Genomic DNA, 22,875 nt, shown 5'->3' on the forward strand with positions numbered 1-22,875 from the left:
TGAAGTTATCGACTATGGGTACAAATTCGAGAATCAAATTCAACATACCCTGATGAGTTTTTCGTTGCTCCTGGAGTCGGCCTTGGAGCTCGGTGATGGTTTGCTCGAAGCCGGCTCGCTCCTGCATCAGCTCGTCGATACGCTTGGTGGACTCTTCCAGTTTCACTGCAGTTTTTTGGTTCATATCCTGCGCGTTCCCGGACGTCAGCGACAGACGACTTAAGCGTACAGTTACCAGCGATTTCGATAAGTTTTACCAGAGCAAACGTGTCGATCGCCTTGATCATTTGACGCAGGCGGCTCAGGTCGTCCCTTGGGAGATGCATCTCTTGGAGGGTATCATCGTTCTCTCCTCCAGGGGTTGGCAGCACGGTTGCTTCGCTAGAAGCACCCGCACCCTCCAAGGCTAACGGCTGTGGGGTCTCTACAAAGGACAAGTGTTTAACACAATGATGATTATGGCAGAAGGCAGCGGGATCATTTACCTGCAACTTCGACGAGTACGGCAACGGCGGCCTCGACTTGCTCATCGCCAGGGGCTTCGAGTTCCGCGTGCTGGAGCTCGGGCAGTGGCGAGTCAGGCAAGGCCACATCTGCCCTCTCTGCTAGCTCCGGCGCGTTGGCTTGCCCGGGCGAAGGCTTGGGGGCTGGTGGAGCCAACTCGAGTTCTGGCGTCACCGCGGCTGTTGATCTGCTTGAGACAACAGCACAACACTTTTACTGTGATTTCCACACATGGCTAAGGGCAGGGTCCAAAGCGTTACTTACACCTGGGATCGGATCATTGTTGGCTTCCTCCACACCAGCTTCAATGGCTTCCTCACCACAGTACTCGTGGCCGGCGGAGTAGGTGTACAAGACGAGGGGGCTGGCAGCACTGGCGTGGCGATGGCCGCAGCACCTACTGTTGGCGGTGGAGCTGTTTCAGTCGAGGGCGTGAGCTACCCCGATACGGTGCCCGCCACAGCGATCGTCACATCATCTGCAAGAGAAGGTGACGGGTCCGCCCTATCGACTTCTATGGGTCTGGCTTCTGATGCATCTTTCCCGGTGGGGGGCACTTCGGCTACCCTTTGGCGCTGGGGGCTGGGCAAAGAAGACGACGGACTGCAAAACAAAGTTGTTATCAGTATTCAGCAAAACAACTCGACACCTTTATGGTTTGACAAACACTTACCCGGCGGGGTCAGCAGCGCTGGCTTTGCGTTTCCGCATTTCCCGGCGCCGCCGGGGATTTAGAGGTGCATCATCAGATAATTCCACGGATGATCCGGAGGAGTTGTTTGCTTGCACCCTCTCCCCGGTTGCCCGGCTGCCCGCGGCTGACTCGCTGCTAGCAATTCTTTCTGTCTGTGCCTTGGCTGCAGCGCTGGGCAATGTGTGATAGGGTCGAGGCAGATCGGGTTGCGGCGGGTAACTCCGATACAACGCCGTTGAATCCTATGTTAAGATAATCAGTTAGTCTTAACTCTTTAGATCAGAGGAGAAGTCGAGAAGTCGAACACTCACCGACAGTGGTCGATTCTGGGCTGTGAATCCCGCTGGAACATAAGGGACGGCATCCACATCCAGCAGAATTCGCTTGACGCGAACAAGCGCAGCATCATCTCCAAGCTCTTCTGCGCACATACGGGATGGGTCTTCAGTACCCATGTACTCGAATCCTAAGGTATGGCGCTGTTAGATGGGTTGAATTCGGCGTTTGAAGAATGATAACATCACAGATGCCCCGGTTACCCCCATCTCTTTGTGTGCGGCAATCAACTCAAGCAGCTCTTTTACTTGGTCCATCTCGGCTTCACCGGGCTCCAATGTCCATTCGCCGCGCTGAACAGGAGGCCTGCCTGACCGCACAGGGAGTTGGGGGGCGTGGTTCGCAATGTAGAACCATTGCTGTTTCCACCTGGGGATATTGGAAGGAAACTTGTAAGATATGTATTTTTCACTAGCGTGTTGCCTAAGCTGGATACCAGCGCCTCCTATCGCAGAAGGATTTTTTGAGGTGGGCTGGGGCTTCACGCGGAAAAGATAGCGGAAAAGAGCCCAATAGGGCTCAATTCCGAGGAAGGCTTCACAGAAGTGGATGAAAATAGAGATATGGCAGATCGAGTTGGGGTTGAGGTGTTGCAGCTCAATCCCGTAGAAGTAGAGAAGGCCATGGAAGAACGAACAAGTGGGGAGGGCAAATCCCCGTTCAGAAAAAGAGCAGAAGGAAACGATCTCGTCGACGCTTTCCATGGGGAATGGATCACGAAAGGGAAGGCGCCAATTGATGAGATCTCTCTCCTGAAGCAGACCTCCCAACACCAAATTTGCTAGATTATGGCGAGAACACTTACTAATTGATCACTCGCTCGTTGCTGCTTGCGCTTCTTTCAAGTCCTTCTGGTCGGTCTTCTTCGGCGCCATTTCAAATCTGTTATGCCACGAGTTGTTCGCACAACGCTCGGGGGCTATGGTGGCGGGCTCGGAGATTTTCGACTACGCAGGGCGGCGGGAGGGTGATGGCAGGATAAGCTCCAATTGGGGTTTTGTTTTTTCTCTGGTGGCGGCGTTAGATCTGAAGGCACAGGAAAAACCCTAACTGGTTGCGGGGTTAAATAACCAGCGCTCAGGCAGTGGTTTACTGTGTGAAAGGTGAAGCGTCGCGCAAGGGGACTAATTGGACATGGGCAGTTTTTGGTGGATTTTTTGGGCCGTTACTTGACTAACCATTTTTTCAGAGTTAATTGTCCCGAAAAAAGAGGTTTTTTGAGTTTCGAGTTCAATTTCTGCCAATTACCTCCTCTTAGAATATATTTTATCAAAAGGGAGCATTTTTGCCACGACCTTTGGGATCCTTTTTTCCAAAACATTTGGATTCAAGGCTCGGGGGCTGTGAGACACGTGGCATCGACTACTTATTTTTCGAAAGTACTCGAAGGATAAGAAGAAAAGATTCAAGACTAGTTTGACATTCAGCTTGATTCTTTGATTCAACCTAAGGCTCGGGGGCTACTCCATATGGAGTGCGATTATTCATCGCACCCCATACAAAAGAAAGAATTCGGGGCATGAGCACCTCATAGCTTCGATGCAGTCAGAAGAGTACTCGAAGAGAAATTTCAAGGCGGAGCTTCGAAAGAAGTCGAAGACTATTTCGAAAGTACTCGAAGAGCCTGCAGTACTCAGCTACTAAGAGCTCGGGGGCTTGTCAGACCCGGGGCCACGGGGCTGTGTACATCAAGGAGTCCGTATTGGGCTAGGGGATAGGACGTGTCCTGTACCTTGTTTATGTTGTATTCTACCCGCATGCGGAGTAGAACTAGTCGATACAGAAGGAAACTACTCGAGTTGTACTTGAGTACGATTCCTGAGCTAGTATTAGGCTAGGATTCATGTAATCCTATCCCCCCGATATATAAGAGCGGGCAGGGACCCCTCTCGGAACAGGAGATCACCAGATCAACATCAAGGCAATACAAACCATCATACAGGACGTAGGGCATTACGCATATTGCGGCCTGAACCTGTCTAAATCTTGTGTTGTCTGCACCTTCGAGTTCCTGATCTCGGCGCATCCCAACTCAAAACCTACCACCTTGGGTATACCCCTCGGTGGGCAGCCGGATAAAACCCGACAGTATCACCATGGGATCCTGCACCCGGATCTTCTGCAGCGGGAGATACAACCATGCAATGATATCTTTTGCTATTGTGCTCCAAATCTGTTGCATCAAATTCTTGCACATCATTGCTATCACCAGGATCATTAGTGGGGTTAGTAATATGTGGAACATGACACCTCACATCCCTTGGATTGCACAGATGGCTTGGAAGAAGAAGAATTTCTTGTCTCAATTGTGCTCCAGCATTAGGATGGAGATCAGCAAAGGGAAAACAGTTTTCATCGAAAACAACATCTCTTGAGATGTATATACGACCGGTGGATATGTCAAGACATTTGAATCCTTTATGTAGGGAGCTATAGCCAAGAAACACACATCGAATAGATCGGAAAGCAAGTTTGCGAGAGTTATATGGCCTCAAGTTTGGCCAACATGCACACCCAAAGATGCGCAAGGAGCTGTAATCGGGTATTTCATGGAGAAGGCGCTGAATAGGAGTATCATAGCATATTACCTTGCTAGGCAAAAGATTAATGAGACAGGTAGCCGTCAGGAAAGCTTGATCCCAATACTTGAGTAGCATGGATGATCTTGCTAACAGAGCTAACCCAACCTCAACAATATGCCTATGTTTTCTTTCGGCTGCACCATTTTGTTGGTGAGCATGAGGACAGGAGATCCGATGGGTAATGCCTATACGTTGGAAAAACGAGTTCAACTTTTCGTATTCGCCTCCCCAATCAGATTGGATAGAGATAATTTTCTTGTTGAACTTTCTTTCGACTAGAATCTGAAAGTCCTTGAAAACGTGGAAGACATTAGATTTTTTTCACAGGAGATAGATCCAAGTATTCTTGCTAAAATCATCTGTGAAGCTCACATAATAGGTATGTCTACCAGCCGAAGTAGGAGTAGGTCGCCAGACATCAGAAAAAATTAGATCAAGAGGAGCAATTGAAGCAGTATGTGTATTAGAGCACGGAAGCTGGTGGCTTTTAGCCAATTGGCATGAATCACAAACTGTTTCTGACTCTTGACTATTATCACACGGCAACTTATTGAAACTAAGAACTTTCTCAACAATGGAAGACACTGGATGACCTAGACGACTGTGCCACTTGGATGTGGACGGCTTATTGACGACAAACACTTGTTTGCTTGGACTCTCTCCTGACGAGGATGAAGATAGGGGGTAGAGACCGCCTTTTGCATCTACCTTGATGAAGGATTTTCTTCGTTTGCTGGTCCTTGATAAAGAAAGAGTTAGGATAGAATTCAAGGAAAGCATTATTGTCACAGGCTAGCTTATGAACAGAGACAAGATTCTTAGTGGCACTGGGAACATGAAGAATATTATTTAGATGCAATCTTTTGTCACGGGTATGTAAAGTTGTATGCCCAATATTACTAATCTTCATACCTGATCCATTGGCGGTGTGGACTTGATCCCCTCCATTATACTTGTCTCGGACCCAAAGCTTCTCAAGTTCTCCAATAACATGATCTGTGGAACCGCAGTCCATGTACCAATTTGTGTCATGGCCGTACCCGGTCGACATTGCTGCTGCTGTCTTGTTGTTCTATTGTTCTTCATCATAGTCATAGCGATACCAACAGCTAGGGGCTTCATGTCCAACCTTCTTGCAGATCTGGCACTTTGGTTTGTTGTTCGGTCCACCTTGTTTAGGTGCACTTGTTCCTGCACTATTGCTGCTGCGATTTGGACCTTGGCCTCCTTTGTTGCGTCCACGGTTGCTGCCACGACCGCGGTATCCTCCACGACCGCGTTCTGCCATGTTAGCCAAGGACTGATAGTGTCCATCACCTTGATACATCTCAAGACGAAGGTCATAGGCCATCAATTGGGAAAACAAATCACTCAACGAGATTGGTTCCGCCCGACCAAGCACAGATGAAACAAAAGCATTGTATTCATAGTCAAGACCATTAAGAATATTGGAAACCATCTCATCTTCTTCTACCTCTTTTCCAACAGCAGCAAGTTCATCACGAATTGTTGTCATCTAGTTGAAGTAGGCAGTGCTGATCATGTTACCTTTCTTGGTGTTGGTGAGCTGCATGCGTAGATTGGTCATGCGAGCTATGGAGTGCGCCGCAAATCTTGTTTCCAACGCCTCCCATTCTTCTGCCGAGGTCTTCACAGATGTCACCTGGGCAAGGGCATGTTTGGTGAGCGAGTTCAGTAGGTAACTCAGCAATTGCTGATCTTTGGCCACCCATGAGGTATGGTCTGGGTTGGGAACAACTTCCTTCTTGTTGTTGGCCTTTGCAACTTCTAGAGTCTTGGCAAGCTCAGGGGAAGTTCCATCAAGGTATCCCATAAGTTGGTCACCATGCACAGCTGGAAGGAACCGTGCCTTCCAGAGAAGAAAATTCTCTCTGACGAGGCCTGATATTGCTTACTCGATAAACAAAGTATGCCGATTCTTGCACTCCCCAACAAGTCTACATTGGACGGCTGTGAAAAGGATACTAAGGTATATCAAGTACTCTGCTGAGTTGGGTCTGAAGATTCAGAAATCATCATCTACTCAGATCAGTGCGTTTTCAGATGCTGATTGGGCTAGCAGTGTTGATGACCGGCGCTCAACTGGTGGTTTTGCCGTATTCTATGGTGCAAACCTTGTCTCGTGGAGTGCTAGGAAACAAGCAGCAGTATCTCGGTCAAGTACAGAAGTGGAATATAAAGCTATGGCTAATGCAACGGCTGAAGTCATTTGGTTAGAGTCTCTATTGGCTGAACTTGGAGTCAAAACTCATTCAACTCCATGCCTATGGTGTGATAATTTAGGAGCCACTTACCTCTCTGCAAATCGGTTTTTCATGCACGGGCTAAGCATATTGAAATTGACTTTCATTTTGTGTGAGAGAGAGTGACTCGCAAGCAATTACAAGTTCAGCTTATAACTTCCAATGATCAGCTAGCAGATGGATTTACCAAGGCCTTGCCAGTGCGAACGTTTGAAGACTTTGTTGGCAATCTAAATCTTCAGAAGAAAGAAGAAGCTTCAGATTGAGGGAGGCTGTTAGAAATATGTTTGATCTCTTGTAATTGGTACACACGTTGTTGGATATCTGCTTGAATAGAATCTTACATGTATACAACACACAACCAAACCAGATTACAACAATGATAGCTTGTAATCTCTTGAGGTCGGTTTTGGCCCCTATATAAACACGTACCTATGGTATGCTGGATTAGCAACCACGTTCCCATAATATTTACATTAGATGATAATAAGAATTATTTTCCATCGTGAAAATGGCCATTTAGGATAATAAGCGGTATATATCGTAGTTTAAGCATGATTAAAAATACAAAATTGGACACTACAAGTCTATTTGTCACACCCGGTTTTAAGGACAAAACCGAATGCATAAGTATATGTATGCTGGGATCACGTTAGTGACTTCATCAGTGAATAATCAGCAACAGTATCACGAAAATAGAATTAAAAGACTATAAAGATTATCAGAGTTATACAGCTTATCCTTGAAACGAAGACTTCAAACTTCACAGGCAATCGACCGGGGGTCGCGTAGGCCTAGAACTCAGCATCATCTTCAAAAGACTTCACATCACTTTCTTCTTTGAGCAGCAATTATAACATGCTTGAGTACACTTATGATTGGTACTCAGCAAGTGTTAGGAATTATATGACATGAAGGCCAAAAATATGGAAAGTCTGACTAGCTTACTACGATAAGCAATTTTAGTTGGTCAAGTTTTATTAGCACCTGATTACTAAGGTATAAGTTCATACCAAAATCCAGAGATACAGCAGAAGCATAACCACAACCATAAATATGGTCCACGATTTAATTCATCTTCAAGTTGAATTATCATACGAGGGTCCAAACCGCTCTTAACCGTGAGCACGGCTGATATATCAGTTTTTACTCTGCAGAAGTTGTACACTTTACCCACAATTCGTGTCCCCTAATTTTCCCGAGGTAGCTAGCCTCTTAAACACTTTTGAGGTGAGTGGCAAGAGATTCACTACGTGGCCTTTACAAAGATTCTCTAACTTATGACAATCCGCTAAAGTTTCAAGTCAAAACGGTCATAACCCTCCCTAATGTGGTAGTGCCTTAGCCAAGGACCATATATCATAAAGCCTCAAGAGGACCGAGCTATACCCCGACGATGCAACCCCTCTTACCATTTCAGTAAGATTATCATAAGCTAAAGTTTCTAATTAATTAGTCAAGACTAGAGCCATATAGTATTGTGGTTGCACGGTTTTCCTGGGTGGTTCTCCATATTCCGATTAAACATATGATCTTGTATTAAAAACGCATAGCGCGTGAACATGGATAGAACAGGTGTAGCATCATCATTATTGTCATCATGGTTATATATTATTTCCAAACCGAAACTAGTTATAGCAACTAAGCAGAAGCTACCCAACAAGAAAGATAAAATCCAGGTTGACAAGGAATTATCATAAAGACTAGGCATATCCTTAATTAGAATCCATCAAAATTAGGACACATGCATGCATATAAAAGTTATATTTATTATGATTATTAGGATAAAAGAATGATCAAGGAAATACTTGCCTTTCTTTTAGAGAATAGCTACTCAGAGTTTTCAACTCTTGTTCTTGAAACTCTAAATCTTCAAAACTCTTGGATCGCGCTCCTTCTAACGTCACACAAGCATCGGACCCAAGCATACAAGCAAGCAAACAAACAAGAACAACTAAGAGCAGATACACCAAACAATAGAAAAGCTTTAAAGGAGCGTACAAAAGGATAGGACTCGTTGCTATGGTCACGACAGCGCAAGAAACACGAAAAACGGAGCTAGGGTTGAAAAGAAACAATTATCGGAAAATTTGTGTTATAAAAGAAACAAAAGAACTATAGGCTTTAATTTATTTTAATTTAGAAAACTAATGTAAAAGATATTCAAAAGAGAATATCCCTAATTATAATTAACTCATATTATACTTGCATTTATAAAGACGAGGTACAACTTAGTCAAATTTTATATATAATTGTCTATGTACAAATTATTCTAATTAAACAATTAATTAGAAAAAACTTGTGAGAACATCTAAATGTCAAACTTTATTGGTTCGTGTTGAACTAAACAAACTATAACTAAAATATATTTAAGTTGATATTAATCAAATTAACATTAATTAAGAAAATCGGAGTAAAGACTTAATTGGATTTTATTTAGGAAAACTAGATGAGAGGATATTATTCAAATTAAATTGATATTTAATTTTAAAAATAGGAACTATGGTACAACAACAGTACTAAACAAAGCTTAGGGTTTTAGAAGACTAACGCAAAAAGAACGTATCGAAACGGATCTAAAACGCGGAAACTATGCATGAAACAAGGTTGCAGGGACCTATACATAATTAACTATAGATTTTAGTGGCTAGCAGCAAAGAATTACAAGACACAGGAAATAGTGCTCACAATTTAGGAAAATTTTAGGGTTAGCTCTGAAAAAGATCATGGGTGAGGCTGGATTGAAAAGATGTAATAAATCCAGAGGGTTTTCTGCAAATTTCACAAGACAGAAAAATACACGATAACTATAGATTTCTCTGGGGGCTAAATTGCAAAAGCTCCACAGCACAGCCATGGTGGCCGGCGGCTGCTGTTTTTCAAATCCCCATCGTTCTAGGGCACAGGAGATCATGAGGAGCGGGGCAAATGAAAGAGGACGATGAGGGGATTGGATTCCATACCTTACTTACCGCGGGGATGCATCGTGGTGGTTGAATTTCGCCGGAGAAGAGGGTGGCGGCGGTCTGTTCCTGGGCGGCGGCACCTCTGTTCATGGCGGTGGCGCTGGGCATCAGGGGCGGTGCAGGAGGAGGCGCCCAGGGGGAAGGGCGCGGCGCAGGGGGGAAGGGCGCAGCTGTAGGGCAGGGGCACGAGGGGAGGCGGCGCTCCTGGTGGCGCACAGACTCGAGCTGGCAGCAGTGATGCAGGGGGACTGGCGTGCAACGCAGGGGCACGCGGGGGAGGGCGATGGCGCTGCAGGAGAGGGTAGGGCCATCGCGCGTAGGGCCAGGGGAAGGGCTGGCGCGGCTGCAGGGGGGTGACGCACGACAGCATAGGACCTGTGGGCGGGGCACTCCTGGTGACGGTGCACGGCAAAGGGGCGGCGCGGCAGCAGAATGACGGGCTGGCGGTGGTGCTCTGGTGGTGGCGCACGGGTGCTACAGGGGGCAAGGCAGGGCGCAGCTACAGTGGGGGAAGAAGGTGTGGGGATGATGCACGGCGGGAGCGTGCAGTGGCAGGGGCGCTGCTTCGCGAGCAGCAGGGCAACGGGGAGACCTGCAGGGGGGCGGCGCCGGGGGGTCTGGCGACAGGGCAGGTAGGGTGCACCGGGGAAGGGGGTTCGTGGTGGAGGCCTAGGGCCGGCGATGCAGAAGCGGGATGGTGATGCAGGGGAGAGACGTGGAGACAAGGGCTTCGCAAGCAGGAGGGTGAGATGCGATGCGGCGCGAAGGAGGGAGCACGAGTAGGAGGATATTCGGAAATAGGGTTGAGTGCAGGATTTATAGGGACGCGGAAGCCTGGGGTTTGACAAGCAGTGACGAGGTGGCGCATCGGGCTGGGACTCGTCTTTGAGTCCAGATTGCAAACCCGAGAAATGAGATTGGGCTGAACAGTGGGCCCCACAAGTTAGCGAGCAAAGAGAGAAAGGAAGAGGTAAAGGAAGGAGGAAGCCACCTCGCGTCGATACTTGAGTGACGAGCGAGTTCGGTTATGGGCCGAAACATGAAAACAAGCTGACAGTGCTAGTTGAACGTGAACGAGTTATTCAAGAGCGTGAAAAAGAGAAGGAAGGGATCAGGCCGAGTCGTTGGTAGTTATGACAGCGGAGCACATTCAAAAAGAACGCTAAAATCAAGCTACGGTTCCGTTTCGAGTAAGGTTTGATCGAGAAGAAAGATTAGAGAATGGGAAACTCGAATGGAAATTATAGGGTGTTAGATATGACAGAGTAAAAAGGGAGAATGGTGATATAACGGATCGGTCCGACTACGATGAGAATTTGATATTAAAATAGAAATATTTTCCAGAACATATTTTTAAGCTTAAAATAAATCTAGAAAAGTCTAGATAAATTTTTAAACCACGAAAAATTTATCCAGAAGAATCCTAAAATTTCAAAGGAAAACTCTAGAGGTAATTTGGGATACGAGGAATCTAAATAAAATATTTGGGACATAAAAAGATTTTAGAGCCTTTCAAAAAATGGATCTAGCTCTAGGATAAATGAGAATAATTGTCAGAAAATTCTGAAAATTCTCGAAAAATCCTATTGATAGATAAACACATTCTAAAAGATACTCACATCATAAAATTAAATATTTTAGGGTGTGACACTATATTTGCCAAAATTTTGTAAGGATACAACAGTATACAATATATTTAGACCAGTATTCTCATGTTTATCGAGTCTAATGAGGTAATCAAACAGCTCGGGAGCTAGTCATTAAAAAGCATGTTGAAATAATATGCTCAGCTTGGTTTAATTTGTTTGGTAGCCTGAGCCAAACTGACTCAGGCAAACTTAAATGAATAAAACCGAGCCAACTCACGAGCCTTGACATTTTTTTACCAGCCCTAGAGCAACCCAATGTTGGATCAAACACTTATGTCAGTATGTGAAGTTGGCATGTGCTTTTTACCGGAAGCCACCACTACAGTATATATAAAACCGACCGTCGCAAAAAAAAAAGAGTATAAAACTGATAAATAACCTGATTTACTTGCAGTAAAAGAGTAGTGATTGTTATGTGTTGACCTATGTCACATTTTATTCATGAAATCATCTAATAGTTTAATGATCTTCACTCAAGTCATTTGAACTCTCAAAGAACTGGTGACCTATAGATATATAACTGGGCAGTCATTATCTTATTGTTGAAGTCATCCTGATATGGTAAAAGTAGCAAAATGGTCAAAATGCATGGATCCTTTTTGTACTTCATTTCAGCATGCAATTACCAATTGCATTTAGAACCAAAAGCTTCATCTGATATTTTGCCACATATTCTGGTTAATTCCTTTTGCAGTATGCACATACAAAAGTATATTTGGCATAGTGGGTGCTACAGTTGGCACCATACTTGGCCTCACAACTCTAACCATCAGTATTCTTTATTATTATTTGATTCACAAAAAGTTTTATCATGCATGTGAGATGTCATACCTATATAATCATATATGAAAACTAAATGCAAACTTTTCCAACAAAAGTAATCTCTATGATAACAGGAAGAAAGCAGTTGGTACACTAGCTATGTGCTAGCTCCAGCTAGCAATGCAAAAACGCGGTCTTTATTTCCTTCATTCATCAGAAGTCTATACTTAGCCATGGGGCGGTGCGGTTTAGCTGAATTATTGGATCTTTCACTGCCAGGCATGGAATGTCCAGAGCAGATTAGCATGCAAGGATGACATAGATAATTACAGGGATAAGGTAATGATATGCCCTTCAGGACGGGTGTTAATTAGTGCTGATGATTCCCCTTGGTGGCTTGATACTGGCTAAGATATGTAGGCAGTTCCCCACACCATTGGTATCTGCCTTGTCCCTGGGATGATCAGGCACCTGATTAGTTTTCTGATGATGAACACATCGCCAATTAATGCGCCTGTCTGGCCAGCAAATAGAGTCATCGTATGCCTCTTCACTGTCATTAATGCGGCTGATTGACTGATACTTGGAGAAGATCCCGGCATCTGCATCTCAGTGAGAGGAGCAAGAGCACAAGGAAACCGTTGAATTGAGTTCTTCGTTCTTCGTCAACTTATTACCTGTAGATTCTCTCCCTCCATTTGCAAAAGAGCATCGATTTCATTGCATAGGATAGACACATTTATTTACCATTTTGGCCATTGTTCTTGAATTTTTCAAATAAACTTCTCAAAACAAACATAGTAGTTAAATAGTATATGTATTACTCCCTCAGTCCTAAAATATAAGATGTTTTTATTTTGTTAGGATAAGAATTTTACCTTACTGGCTTGGTCTATAATATGTCATCTTGTGAAATAAACTTTTATCATAAACTAGTAATTTTGAATACGAATCTAACAACATCATTTTTATCATAAAGTATACTAATAGAGTAATTGTTTGTCAAATGCTTATCCTAAAATGAAACAAAAAACACTTTATACATTCTTACACAGAGGGAGCACTAATTTTTTGTTGTTTGTTCCATTTGTACTAGTCAAAGTAGTATGCTGGTATCCATCCAATTAAAGCGGCAATGTATAAACCTTTGCACGATTTCTGGGGAATTTTACATCTATTTTCCCTTTCATGGATGTGATTTATAAGAAACTGTAAATTCGAAAAAACACCCTATATATTCAATTAAGTTGTTTTCCTTAGTGAAGTAAGCATGTACAAATTGTGGACGCGAGCAAAATGGTGTTACAGAAACCCATCGAAGCATGTCTTCAAATTTCATAGTTTTGTGATTTAAGCACAGCATATTATTGTAGACATAAGTTTAATAACACAAGTTTTTTCTGCATCATTTTTTTCTATGTGTGCCCAAAGCCTTCATGTTGAATTATAATAATGGTATCATATACGATTACTGGGAGAAGGTCTCAATAATGTTGGTGAAGAACAAACATGCAAGCCAGATGCAAATAAGAACGTTTATCTGAGCAAATGACTTTTATTTTAGTTTTTTATTTTGCGGAAGAGGTGGAGTAATCCTATACTGCTCCGTCCCAAATTACAATTTGTTTTAGCTTTTCTACATACATATAGTTTGCTATGCACCTAGATATACACTATGTGTAGATATATAGCAAAAACTATGCATCTAAAAAAGCCAAAATAAATTATAATTTGGGACGAAGAGAGTACTTAACTAATGGTATAATTAACGGTATAATGTAAGTAGGAGAGCTTGCCATTAACGGTATTGACATGCACTTTTACTCGGTGCCACATGGTGCTCATCAGAAGTTCCAGATGAGGCACCTACTATTTAAGCACACCACACTAATTAAACCTATCATTAGCACATGAACTTCATTAATACTTTGGTTTATTTATCGACATCGTGTGTCTGTCCTGCTCATCACACACGCCTTGAAGGCAGGTCGTTGGTTCATGAGTGTCTAAATGCTCGTTTATACTGTTGGATATTCGCTAGCCCGAACTCAGTCCAGACTTTATATTTGCAAAGTCAGCGCCATCAGATCAAGTACAGGGACTATATATGTGGTGGGGTAAAACAGCATGAAACTCCCATTTAGGCCAAGCAATATGATTGATGTAATGCAAGGAAGTCCAACAAACAAAATAAGAGTTGACTAGATGTGTATGACGTAATGTGTCCGTCATGCACCGTCTTTAACTATTAGAAGAGTGTTTCCAATATAATGGAGTGAACTATAGGAAACTTACACGTCACCTAGAGATACCATGATTACTATATAACGTATCCAATGGATCACCATCAACTATATAGCATTCTCAACAGTTATCGATACACATATCATAAAACTCCATCAACAAGTGTGTTGAAAGATATGAGTAGATTGTTTAGTGTCCACTAACAAATAGTCAGCTTTTATTTCTTCTCATTAATATTCCAAGAGACCGATTGGTACTCAAAAGACCGGAGGAAGTGGACATCTGCATGAGCATGCACAGCACTCAGCAGAAATAAGGGATGATGCCAACATTGGTCAGTGGTTTCCTGAATCTCATACCGAACTATGGGACGCACAACAACACTTTCAACTAGCGAACATTATTTTTTCTCTCATTACTTTTAGTTTTTCTTTCTTCATACACATTTGTTCGCTATGTATACATATTATGTCCTGTTGTATGAATGATTTGTTCCGAGTGTTTGTTTTTCGTATAGAATTATTTTTTTTTGTGTGTGGAGTTGTTTTGTTCATTTTGTAGAATAATTTATTTGTGATATTAAATTGTTTATTTGCTTTGCAAATTAAATGTACATGTAGAACAATTTGTTCATGTGTAGTGCTCTTTTGTTCACTTTTTTAAACTATTTTTATTTATAATATTAAATTATTTATTCGTCTTGTAGACTAAATTGTTCACCTGCAATGCTAACTTTGTTCACAACATGAACATGTTTCTTCTCTATGTTGAATAATATGTTCGTGTGGGAACTATTTTTTAACTTTGTAGACTAATTTGTACATATCAAATATTAAAAGAAGATGAAACAAAAAATTTTACAAGCAGATGCATGTAGCCGTCTTTCATTTGTATAAATATATTCCAGTGTTCAACAGTAAAGAAAAATGAAATATCCTATTATTGGGTCAGCGGCCCACTCGCATGCTCCTGCTCGCGGCCCGCACACGCACCCTAGGCCCACTCTCGTGCTACTCTGCTTGCCGCCTGCTTGTGTGCTACTCTGCTTGCCGCCTGCTCCACACGCGGCCTATTCCCCCGCAAGCTTAAGGCAATCTCAAAAATTATGGTAACCTTCAGCAATGCGTAGACGCGCCCTTACAACTCGGCGTCGACATGAAATTTGCATCACATGAAGTTGTCAAATGAACATTTTTTTACTCCCATCAAAAGCTTAATATTATTGGTCGGGAATAATTTTCTTTTATGGAATACGCAAGAGAGCTGCGTATCTTTGAAAAGTTTTTTTTTTTTACAAATAACACACTATGCCGGAGCAGGTACCAGCAGAGGATAGATAGGACCGCAGCCTGAATACAAGTCCTAACAACCGAAACAAAGAGGGAAACTACGATTACTCATGAACTCAGGATGGCTACTGCCGAGCCTGCTTGGTCATGGAACACACACGGGCGTTCCGCCCTTTCCAAATCTTTCCTTTTGGTGCCGTGATGGAGGCTTCGCCGCCACTTGTGAATTGAGCGGTCGTCGTTGGGCAAAGGACAGGGTTTGCCTAGTGCCGGTTGGATGTTCCACCACACTTGTCTTGTGTATGAACGAGAAACAAGAAAGTGCTCAACGATTCAGCCACCTGGTCGCAGAGTTTGCAGAGTGGGTCTACTATAGATGGCCCAATTTGTGATGGGAACACCTCGGCTCGCCGTATTCATATAGTATAGTACTACTATAAATGGTTGTCTACTATTCCCTGGCCCATGGCTAGAGAAGAACGAAGAAGACGGCGGCTTCATGCAAACCACCCCAAACGGCGATGGACACGGAAGCGCACCTCACCGCCGGCTACTGCGCCGCCACCGGCACCTACAGCAGCCGCCACCCTCCACTCGCCACGGCCGCCGCCGCCTCGTTCCCCGACTACCTCTTCCCGCGCCTGCTGACGTTTCCTCCTGACAGGCCGGCCTTCGTCGACGCGTCCACCGGCGCCACCCTCTCCTTCCCGGAACTCCGCACGCTCTCCCTCAAGGCAGCCGCCGCGCTCTCCGCGCTGGGCCTCCGCCGCGGCCACGTCGCCCTCCTCCTCGCGCCCAGCTCGCTCCACTTCCCCGTCGTCTCCCTCGGCGTGCTCTCCCTCGGCGCCGTGCTCTCCACCGCCAACCCGCTCCTCACGCCCCGCGAGCTTGCCGACCAGGCCCGCGACTCGGAGCCTTTCCTCGCGCTCACCACCGCCGAGCTCGCCCCCAAGCTCGGCTCCCTGCTGGCCGCCTCGCGGATCGTCCTCGTCGACCAGCTCCTCGCCGGCCTCGCCGGCCACGACGCGTGGGAGGCTGGCGCGTCCGGCATCGGCCGCGACGACCCGGCGCTGCTCTTCTACTCTTCGGGCACGACGGGGAGGAGCAAGGGCGTCGTCAGCACGCACGGCAACGTCATCGCCGCGGCCGCGTTCCTCCAGCACGTCTGGCGGCGCCGCGGCGGCGGCGACGCGGAGGACGTGTACGGGTGCGTGCTGCCCATGTTCCACATGTTCGGCTTCTCGGCGTTCGTTCTCGGCACCCCGGCTATCGGAGCTTCGGCGGTGCTGGTCCCCGGCAGGTTCTCGGTGGACAGGCTGATGGCAGCGATGGAAGAGCACAGGGTCACCAGGCTCCTGGCGGTGCCACCCATGGTCGTTCAGATGGCGAAGAAGCTCGCCGCCGGAGAGCCGTCGCCGACATCATCAGCGCGACGCCTGTGCCTGAGGGAGGTCGTGTCTTCCGGAGCGCCGCTGCAGCGCGATCACATGGCGCGCTTCGCCAGCTGCTTCCCGCGGGTGAGCCTTGTTCAGGTTAGTCATTACTCTCCTCGTGACGAGTCTCAAATTCAGTGTTCATCATCCTTCTCCTTTCTTCAATAATCCATCCCGGGCTTGAAGTAGAACCCTTGATCAGCTGCTGTTAGTCTGTTCACCTTTCTCGTCTTCAAAAAAATTTAAGCAAGAACATCATTGCAGTATAGTTCAATGACAGATTTCTTTCAGCTAATAGTAGTACAAGCTTTACACGTCCAATCAAGATACATTTTCTCATGTTGGCAGTCTAGTTTAAAATGGTGTACATACAGTTGCATTTGTATACAGATAGCGTGTCTTGTGCCACATTGTTGAGGCGTCATCGTTAAGTTAATTTGTTATGGGAAGTAGTGGTGTTTTTTTAACTACATGTGTCCGTTGTATAATTCGATTGGACGGCATCATCCATCGTCAGGCCATTCCTCTTGCATTGCGTATGCAAGGAGTAATGACTTATGGTATAGCATCTCCAAGTGCAAGGACCTCGATCCTCTCATTCCTCAGGTCAAATTTTTTACAACTAATAGTTGTACCATACTTGAAGCACAATACAGTTGACCTAGATAGTTGACTTCTCGCTCATGAACCTTATTTGTAACCAGTTGACTGTCGAACTGTACTTTTCTTACTAACTATAACACGGTAGGGATCTTTCGAAGCTAAGCGCTGCTTCCCCCACTAATTTTTTGGTAGACGAGGTGCCTATTTGTAGCGATGTGTTTGGACTGCCTTTGTCAATGTCATAACCCATAAGGCCGGTCTCAATGCATGGTTTAATGCATAGTTACTAAGAATAAAAACTTGGTAACTGAGCTGAGTGAGTGTCACGAGGACGAAACTCCTCTCTCATACCATGAAATTCTCACTTCTCTTTTTTTATAATAATCCTACCACATCAGCAAAATTTAATACTATAAAACTTTTATCTACCACATCAGAAAATTTAATGCTATAAAACTTTTATGAAACACCACTGAGACTGATCTAAGCTCAATCTTTTGCAGATGTCAGATAGGTTGTGCATGTCTAAGTACATTTATAAGGATGAGTGTGTGTATGTATGTTGTGTTTGCCTTTCTATTGTGTGATTCTTCATTCCTAACTATTGTTACCAGTAAAAATAATCTGTTTACGGATACTTGGAAAAAATTGTCAGCTTTTTACTAGATTATCAACGCGTAACAAGTGGTACAGAATATATATGAAATAAACAAAAAAACTACGCAAGATCGTCACGAACTGCACATGAAGAAATTGATAATTGGGCATCGGACTCGTAAGGATGCGGGCAATTGATGCCAAGCTTGTTTGCGTGCAAGCAGTGCTACGGGCTAACTGAGACGACGGGGATCGTCACCATGTGCGACCTCTCGCCGTTGCCGCACGGCAACGGCAACGGCGACGGCGTCGAGTCCTCCAACGAGCCGCCGCCGGCGTCGATCTCCATCGGGCGCCTGGTTCCGAGCACGGAGGCGAGGATCGTGGACGCCGAGTCCGGCGAGTCCCTCCCGCCGAACCGCGTCGGTGAGCTGTGGATCCGGGGGCCCACCGTGATGCAGGGCTACCTGCGCCGCGAGGAGGCCACGGCCGCGGCTCTGGTCACCGACGGCGGCGGCCGCCGGTGGCTGCGCACTGGCGACCTCTGCTCCGTCGACTCCCGCGGCCTCGTCCACGTGGTGGACCGGATCAAGGAGCTCATCAAGTACAAGGCCTACCAGGTGGCGCCGGCCGAGCTCGAGGACGTCCTCGCCGCCCACCCAGACATCCACGACGCCGCTGTTGCGCCGTACGTCGTCGTCGTACGCTGTCACTTGCTTCATACACCTTGCTCGCCCGTGACTTGGTTATATATATATAAATATATTATAAGTGACCAGGTATCCTGACGAGGAGGCTGGCGAGATCCCGGTGGCTTGCGTGGTGAGGAAACCAGGGAGCAACCAGCCGCAGGCGCAGGACGTCCTCTCCTTCGTTCAGAGCAAAGTGGCGCCGTACAAGAAGGTGAGGAGAGTGGTGTTCGTCGACTGCATCCCCCGGTCACCTTCCGGCAAGATCCTCAGGGCGCAGCTCAAGTCGTTCCTGCGTACTACGACATGTGAAATGCATGGAGGAGCAGAGCTGCAAGCTACAACTCGTGTCTAGATCCAACGACAGCCCCCCAACACATACTTAAAAGGCCTTGATAACTTTCGAAGGACGATGATGAATAAAGGTGACTCGCATTCGCAGTGTACGAAGACATGTTCTACCATTTGAAATTTGACCTACGATATACAATGTATACATACACAATTGGTCTTTCTTCATGGCAGCAAATTGAGGACACTGCATCCATGTCGTTTCTCATCAGAGTTTTCCTCCGTGAATGTGAGATGCTTCATGGGCTCCTACCAGCATCAACTTTGTTAAATCAAATCCCTGCAACTGTCGGCCACCCTACACCGGCTATGATATCTTCACTTCTCAAACAATTCACTCCAGGGTGAGATCTCAGCTGGCCTGAGGAACTGCAGCAAACTAGTGAGCATCAGGCTTTGGCATGAACCAGCTCACGGGAGGAATCCCACTGTCAATCGCTAATCTCTTCTTCCCTGAGGGGGATCAACCTCAGCAGCAACCATCTCGAGGGCATCATCCCTGAGGACTTGTGTAGAATCGTTGGACTCAGGTCGTTCATAGCAGCAGGAAACCACACCTCACGCACCAGCCCTGAGGATCTCCCTCCACACCTTCACTTATGGACCTTGGATTAACTGAGAACAAGATGCATGAGAAACTACCCTCTAACACAGGGCTGGCCTACCCATGCTCAATAACAAATTTGTCGGAGGAATTCCATCTTAACTAGCCAACACAATCATGCTCTACTCCCTATGGCCAGGCGTTAATAGCCTCACTGGCACCATATCCCCTTGGAAAACTTTGCCCAGATACCTTTGAAGGCAACATGCTCAACGCAAGAAGTGCTCAGGACAGGGAATTTCATCACTTTCTTCACAAACCACACCCCGCCATTGTGTCATCAGCCTCCACTAGGACATGCTTGGTGGTGAGCTGCCAAAATCTGTCTCCAATCTTGCATCCCTGCTTCAGTTGTTGTAACATGGTGTCAGTCAGTCTTCTACTTGTTTGAGTATAACCAAGAGAAATTACATGCATATAAATTTATCCTTTGGTATTATTAAAAACGAAAGTGGAAAAACCAAGCAGATAAGTAACCACAAAATTGTGAAGCGTTGTCAGTGGTTTCATGGAACAAGCACCAGGAAATTCTATTTGGCTTCTGTTCACATTTTTACGTGTTTTCACATAACACATTGCATTGGCAACCCTTCAAGATCATCTTTTAACCATTCATATTTCTTCAGAAAAGAAAATACAAAAGATATTTCAGTGCAAAGGGTGAATCATCAGATCTCAGTTTGATCTGGCATATGACCTCTTGTTGGCCCAGCCTCTAGGTGAGTTCCCATTGGCTAGAAGGTAGAAGAAGGGAATAGGTGCGAACAGAAAGCACAAGTTGCTTGGTGCTGCTGAACTGAACTAGAGCTGCAGCTGCTCTCCTATCTTGCGTATATCATAAGTCAAATGTAGAGTACAAAGACATACTCCCACTACTCCACTACCTTATACGGTTGCTGACTACAGCTACTGCCTGCTGCTGATTACAGTGCATGGCCAAAAGAACAGAGGACCTCTACTTGCTCCATACAAGAGAAAAGCAAGAGCAAGGCTAATTATCCATCACTTACTGTGTAATCATTCTTGCCAGATTAAGACCACTTCAGTTATCTCACTCCAATGCTATAAGTCCAAGTACCATGGAACTGAACAAGGAGCTACAGGTGCTCTAACCAAATAGTCTAAATCCAGAACAAGATGACCCAAGCTCAATGCTTCTAAAACCTAAAAGAGAGACTACGTTACATGTTGCCTTTGTTTGATTACCATGGAAAGACACTATTGTTTTCTCATGATGCACATTCAGAGGAAAACATAAGATAACAGGCAACTTGGACAGTGAGTGAACTATACCCTGCCCTCAGACAATTAGAAACAACTTGCATGTTATGGCAGGTTGTCAGCCAGCACCATGGATCTTGACCACTAAACTGCTGCTCTAGGTTCTGTCAAGATCTGTAGAAAGAGAATCAATATATTATCAAGCTGATCCAATGAACTGAATAAAACATTTTTCACAGCTAACTATTAAGAGCAAGAAGCATTTAGAAAGGAGTGGGAATGCTACGAATCTTCTGAAATATTCAACCTATGTATCTTTAGCAAATCATACTAGCCTTTTGGGACCGACTTAGATGCGGAAATAACATTTAACCATATCAAGTGACATGTTAGGTTCTAGCAATGAGTGTTGTGAGTGGCAGTAACTCTACAAAAAACTAAGTACAACTCACCCGTGTCTGTCTTTTATGAATAGATGCATGTCTACAAATATATGCATAAGGTACTATGCATGCATATATTCTTCAAAGAGAAAAAAAAACTAGTAAACCATGTAACCAATAAGTGATCTTTTTTATGTCTAACACACAAACTCCCCTGAGCTGAGCACTCCTTGACATTAGAGCCTTTGAGGTACAGTATACCCCCTTTGACACGTAATTAAAAAACAATTACAGAGCAAATAGGAAATGTCATATCAATCGAGAACTAAATGGTGACTGAAGTAACATTTGCACCAGTGGCGAATTTGTAAAAGTCCCTACTTGTCCTTTCCACTACAAGCTTCAGCAATATTCAGTCAGTCTTTTGGCTACGAATTCCATCCATTGCCTTCCCCCAACATTTGGAGACATAGTCATCGGTGAGGCCTGGGACATGGTTCTTGAAAGGATGCACATACTTCTCCACAAAAATCTTCTCACCCATTGAGGCAGTGCCATAGTAGTCCGGCTCACCCTTCAGCAGACCCTTCTCCCTGAGAACTTTGAGCAAGCAATGCCTGGGCAACAACCGCCGCTCAACACTATACATGAGCAGCACTGGTCTTCGCACAATATAGGATACCTCCAGACCGACATCCTTCAGCAAGAAATCCACATTTACCTGAACCTTTTGCTCAGACAAGCCCAGAACGAGAGGCTGCTTCCTCGCAATCGCCAGCACATCATCCTTTGAGAACCCAGCATTGTGTAACAGCTGTATTCTCCTGGCAACGACCTCACTGTCAGTAAAAGCAACCACAGCAAGAGCGCGGCGGAACATTCTGGCACCACGCTCGACGCCCAACTCCTCCGCTCGCTGGACAGTCTCCTTGAGAACTTCCGGTTTCATGGTGAAGATCCGACTGATGTAGAGATTGGTGCCAGCAATCTCAGAGATGTCCTGGCCGCATTGCCGGAGGAAGTCCACGTTGGGCCTGGCAACCTTGTCCAGATCCATGCTGAGAAGGCCGGAGCACGACCTGAGGACCTTCAGGAGCTTGTCGAAGGACCCGAGCTCGGCAAGCCAGAACTCGAGATTGCTGCGGAGGAACCTGTTGCGGAAGGAGTTGGGGGCGAGGGGAACGAGGCGCGCGATCTCGTCCCGCGACAGGCCGAGGTCGTGCAGGTCGGCAACGCGCCGGGCCAGGGTCTGCTCCACGTCGGCGCAGAGGAAGGTCGGGTCCATGACGACGACCCTGGCGACGCCGGCGGCGGGGATTCCGAGGGTGCTCTCGAGGTAGGCGAGCACGGCGTCAGGCCTGGCGCGGGAAGGGAGGTGGGAGATCTTGGCGGCGGCCTTGAGCGCCTGCGCCTGGGTGAGGCCGCAGCGGGAGACGAGGTAGTCCTCCGCCGCGAAGGAGCCGGAAGAGGACGCGGCGGCAGCGGAAGACTGGAGGAAGACAAGGGGAGGGTCGTGCGAGGAGGCGGGAAGGCGGGATGGGGAGCGGAGGATGCGGGAGAGGGCCGCTCGCAGGTGTGATACCACCATGGCGTTCCGGCGGCAGCCGGCGGCGGAAGGGTAAACGGCGGAGGAAGAGGGTTTGGGGGCTTTGCTTCCGAGCTCAGCTCCTGTAGGCTTCTAGCGAAATGTGACGCTCTGGTCAC

At 45.9% G+C, this 22,875-nt stretch overlaps 2 protein-coding genes and 1 non-coding gene across 8 annotated transcripts; 1 reads left to right on the forward strand and 2 right to left on the reverse strand.

Annotated features, from left to right (window-relative positions):
* Positions 1–5,454: 5,454 nt before the first annotated feature.
* Positions 5,455–5,593, reverse strand: LOC112891219. The gene has a single exon (XR_003228448.1). It is a non-coding gene; the product is annotated as a small nucleolar RNA Z247 (small nucleolar RNA).
* Positions 5,594–15,811: 10,218 nt separating this feature from the next.
* On the forward strand, positions 15,812–19,171 carry LOC112890521 (putative 4-coumarate--CoA ligase-like 8). The gene is made up of 3 exons (XM_025957401.1): positions 15,812–16,822; positions 18,148–18,611; positions 18,703–19,171. The coding sequence occupies exons 1-3, from the start codon at positions 15,812–15,814 to the stop codon at positions 18,965–18,967; spliced, it is 1,740 nt and encodes a 579-aa protein (XP_025813186.1). The 3' UTR covers positions 18,968–19,171.
* On the reverse strand, positions 19,057–22,842 carry LOC112890905 (transcription termination factor MTERF8, chloroplastic-like). Of its 6 annotated transcripts, none has more exons than XM_025957780.1 (3): positions 21,553–22,842; positions 20,861–20,962; positions 19,057–19,909 (listed from the first exon to the last, which is right to left on the reverse strand). In XM_025957780.1, exon 1 carries the CDS (start codon positions 22,757–22,759, stop codon positions 21,584–21,586), a length of 1,176 nt encoding a protein of 391 aa, XP_025813565.1. In that variant the 5' UTR covers positions 22,760–22,842; the 3' UTR covers positions 19,057–19,909; positions 20,861–20,962; positions 21,553–21,583. The 6 variants fall into 6 exon arrangements, with proteins under 6 accessions (XP_025813565.1, XP_025813566.1, XP_025813564.1 ...); XM_025957781.1 differs by having other exon boundaries at positions 19,057–19,912; XM_025957779.1 differs by having other exon boundaries at positions 19,057–19,912; positions 21,241–22,842.
* Between the last annotated feature and the right edge of the window lie 33 nt (positions 22,843–22,875).

The sequence above is a fragment of the Panicum hallii genome, chromosome 4, assembly GCF_002211085.1.
Source record: "Panicum hallii strain FIL2 chromosome 4, PHallii_v3.1, whole genome shotgun sequence".
NCBI lineage: Eukaryota > Viridiplantae > Streptophyta > Magnoliopsida > Poales > Poaceae > Panicum > Panicum hallii.

What these genes read in the sequence shown, in the direction of transcription:
- LOC112890521 (XM_025957401.1), top strand. Translation starts at nt 15,812, where the DNA reads ATGGACACGGAAGCGCACCTCACCGCCGGCTACTGCGCCGCCACCGGC. An exon ending in CGCGGGTGAGCCTTGTTCAG is followed by an intron (nt 16,823 to 18,147) that starts GTTAGTCATTAC and finishes GCGTGCAAGCAG; the next exon opens with TGCTACGGGCTAACTGAGAC. An exon ending in CACGACGCCGCTGTTGCGCC is followed by an intron (nt 18,612 to 18,702) that starts GTACGTCGTCGT and finishes ATAAGTGACCAG; the next exon opens with GTATCCTGACGAGGAGGCTG.
- LOC112890905 (XM_025957780.1), bottom strand. Translation starts at nt 22,759, where the DNA reads ATGGTGGTATCACACCTGCGAGCGGCCCTCTCCCGCATCCTCCGCTCC.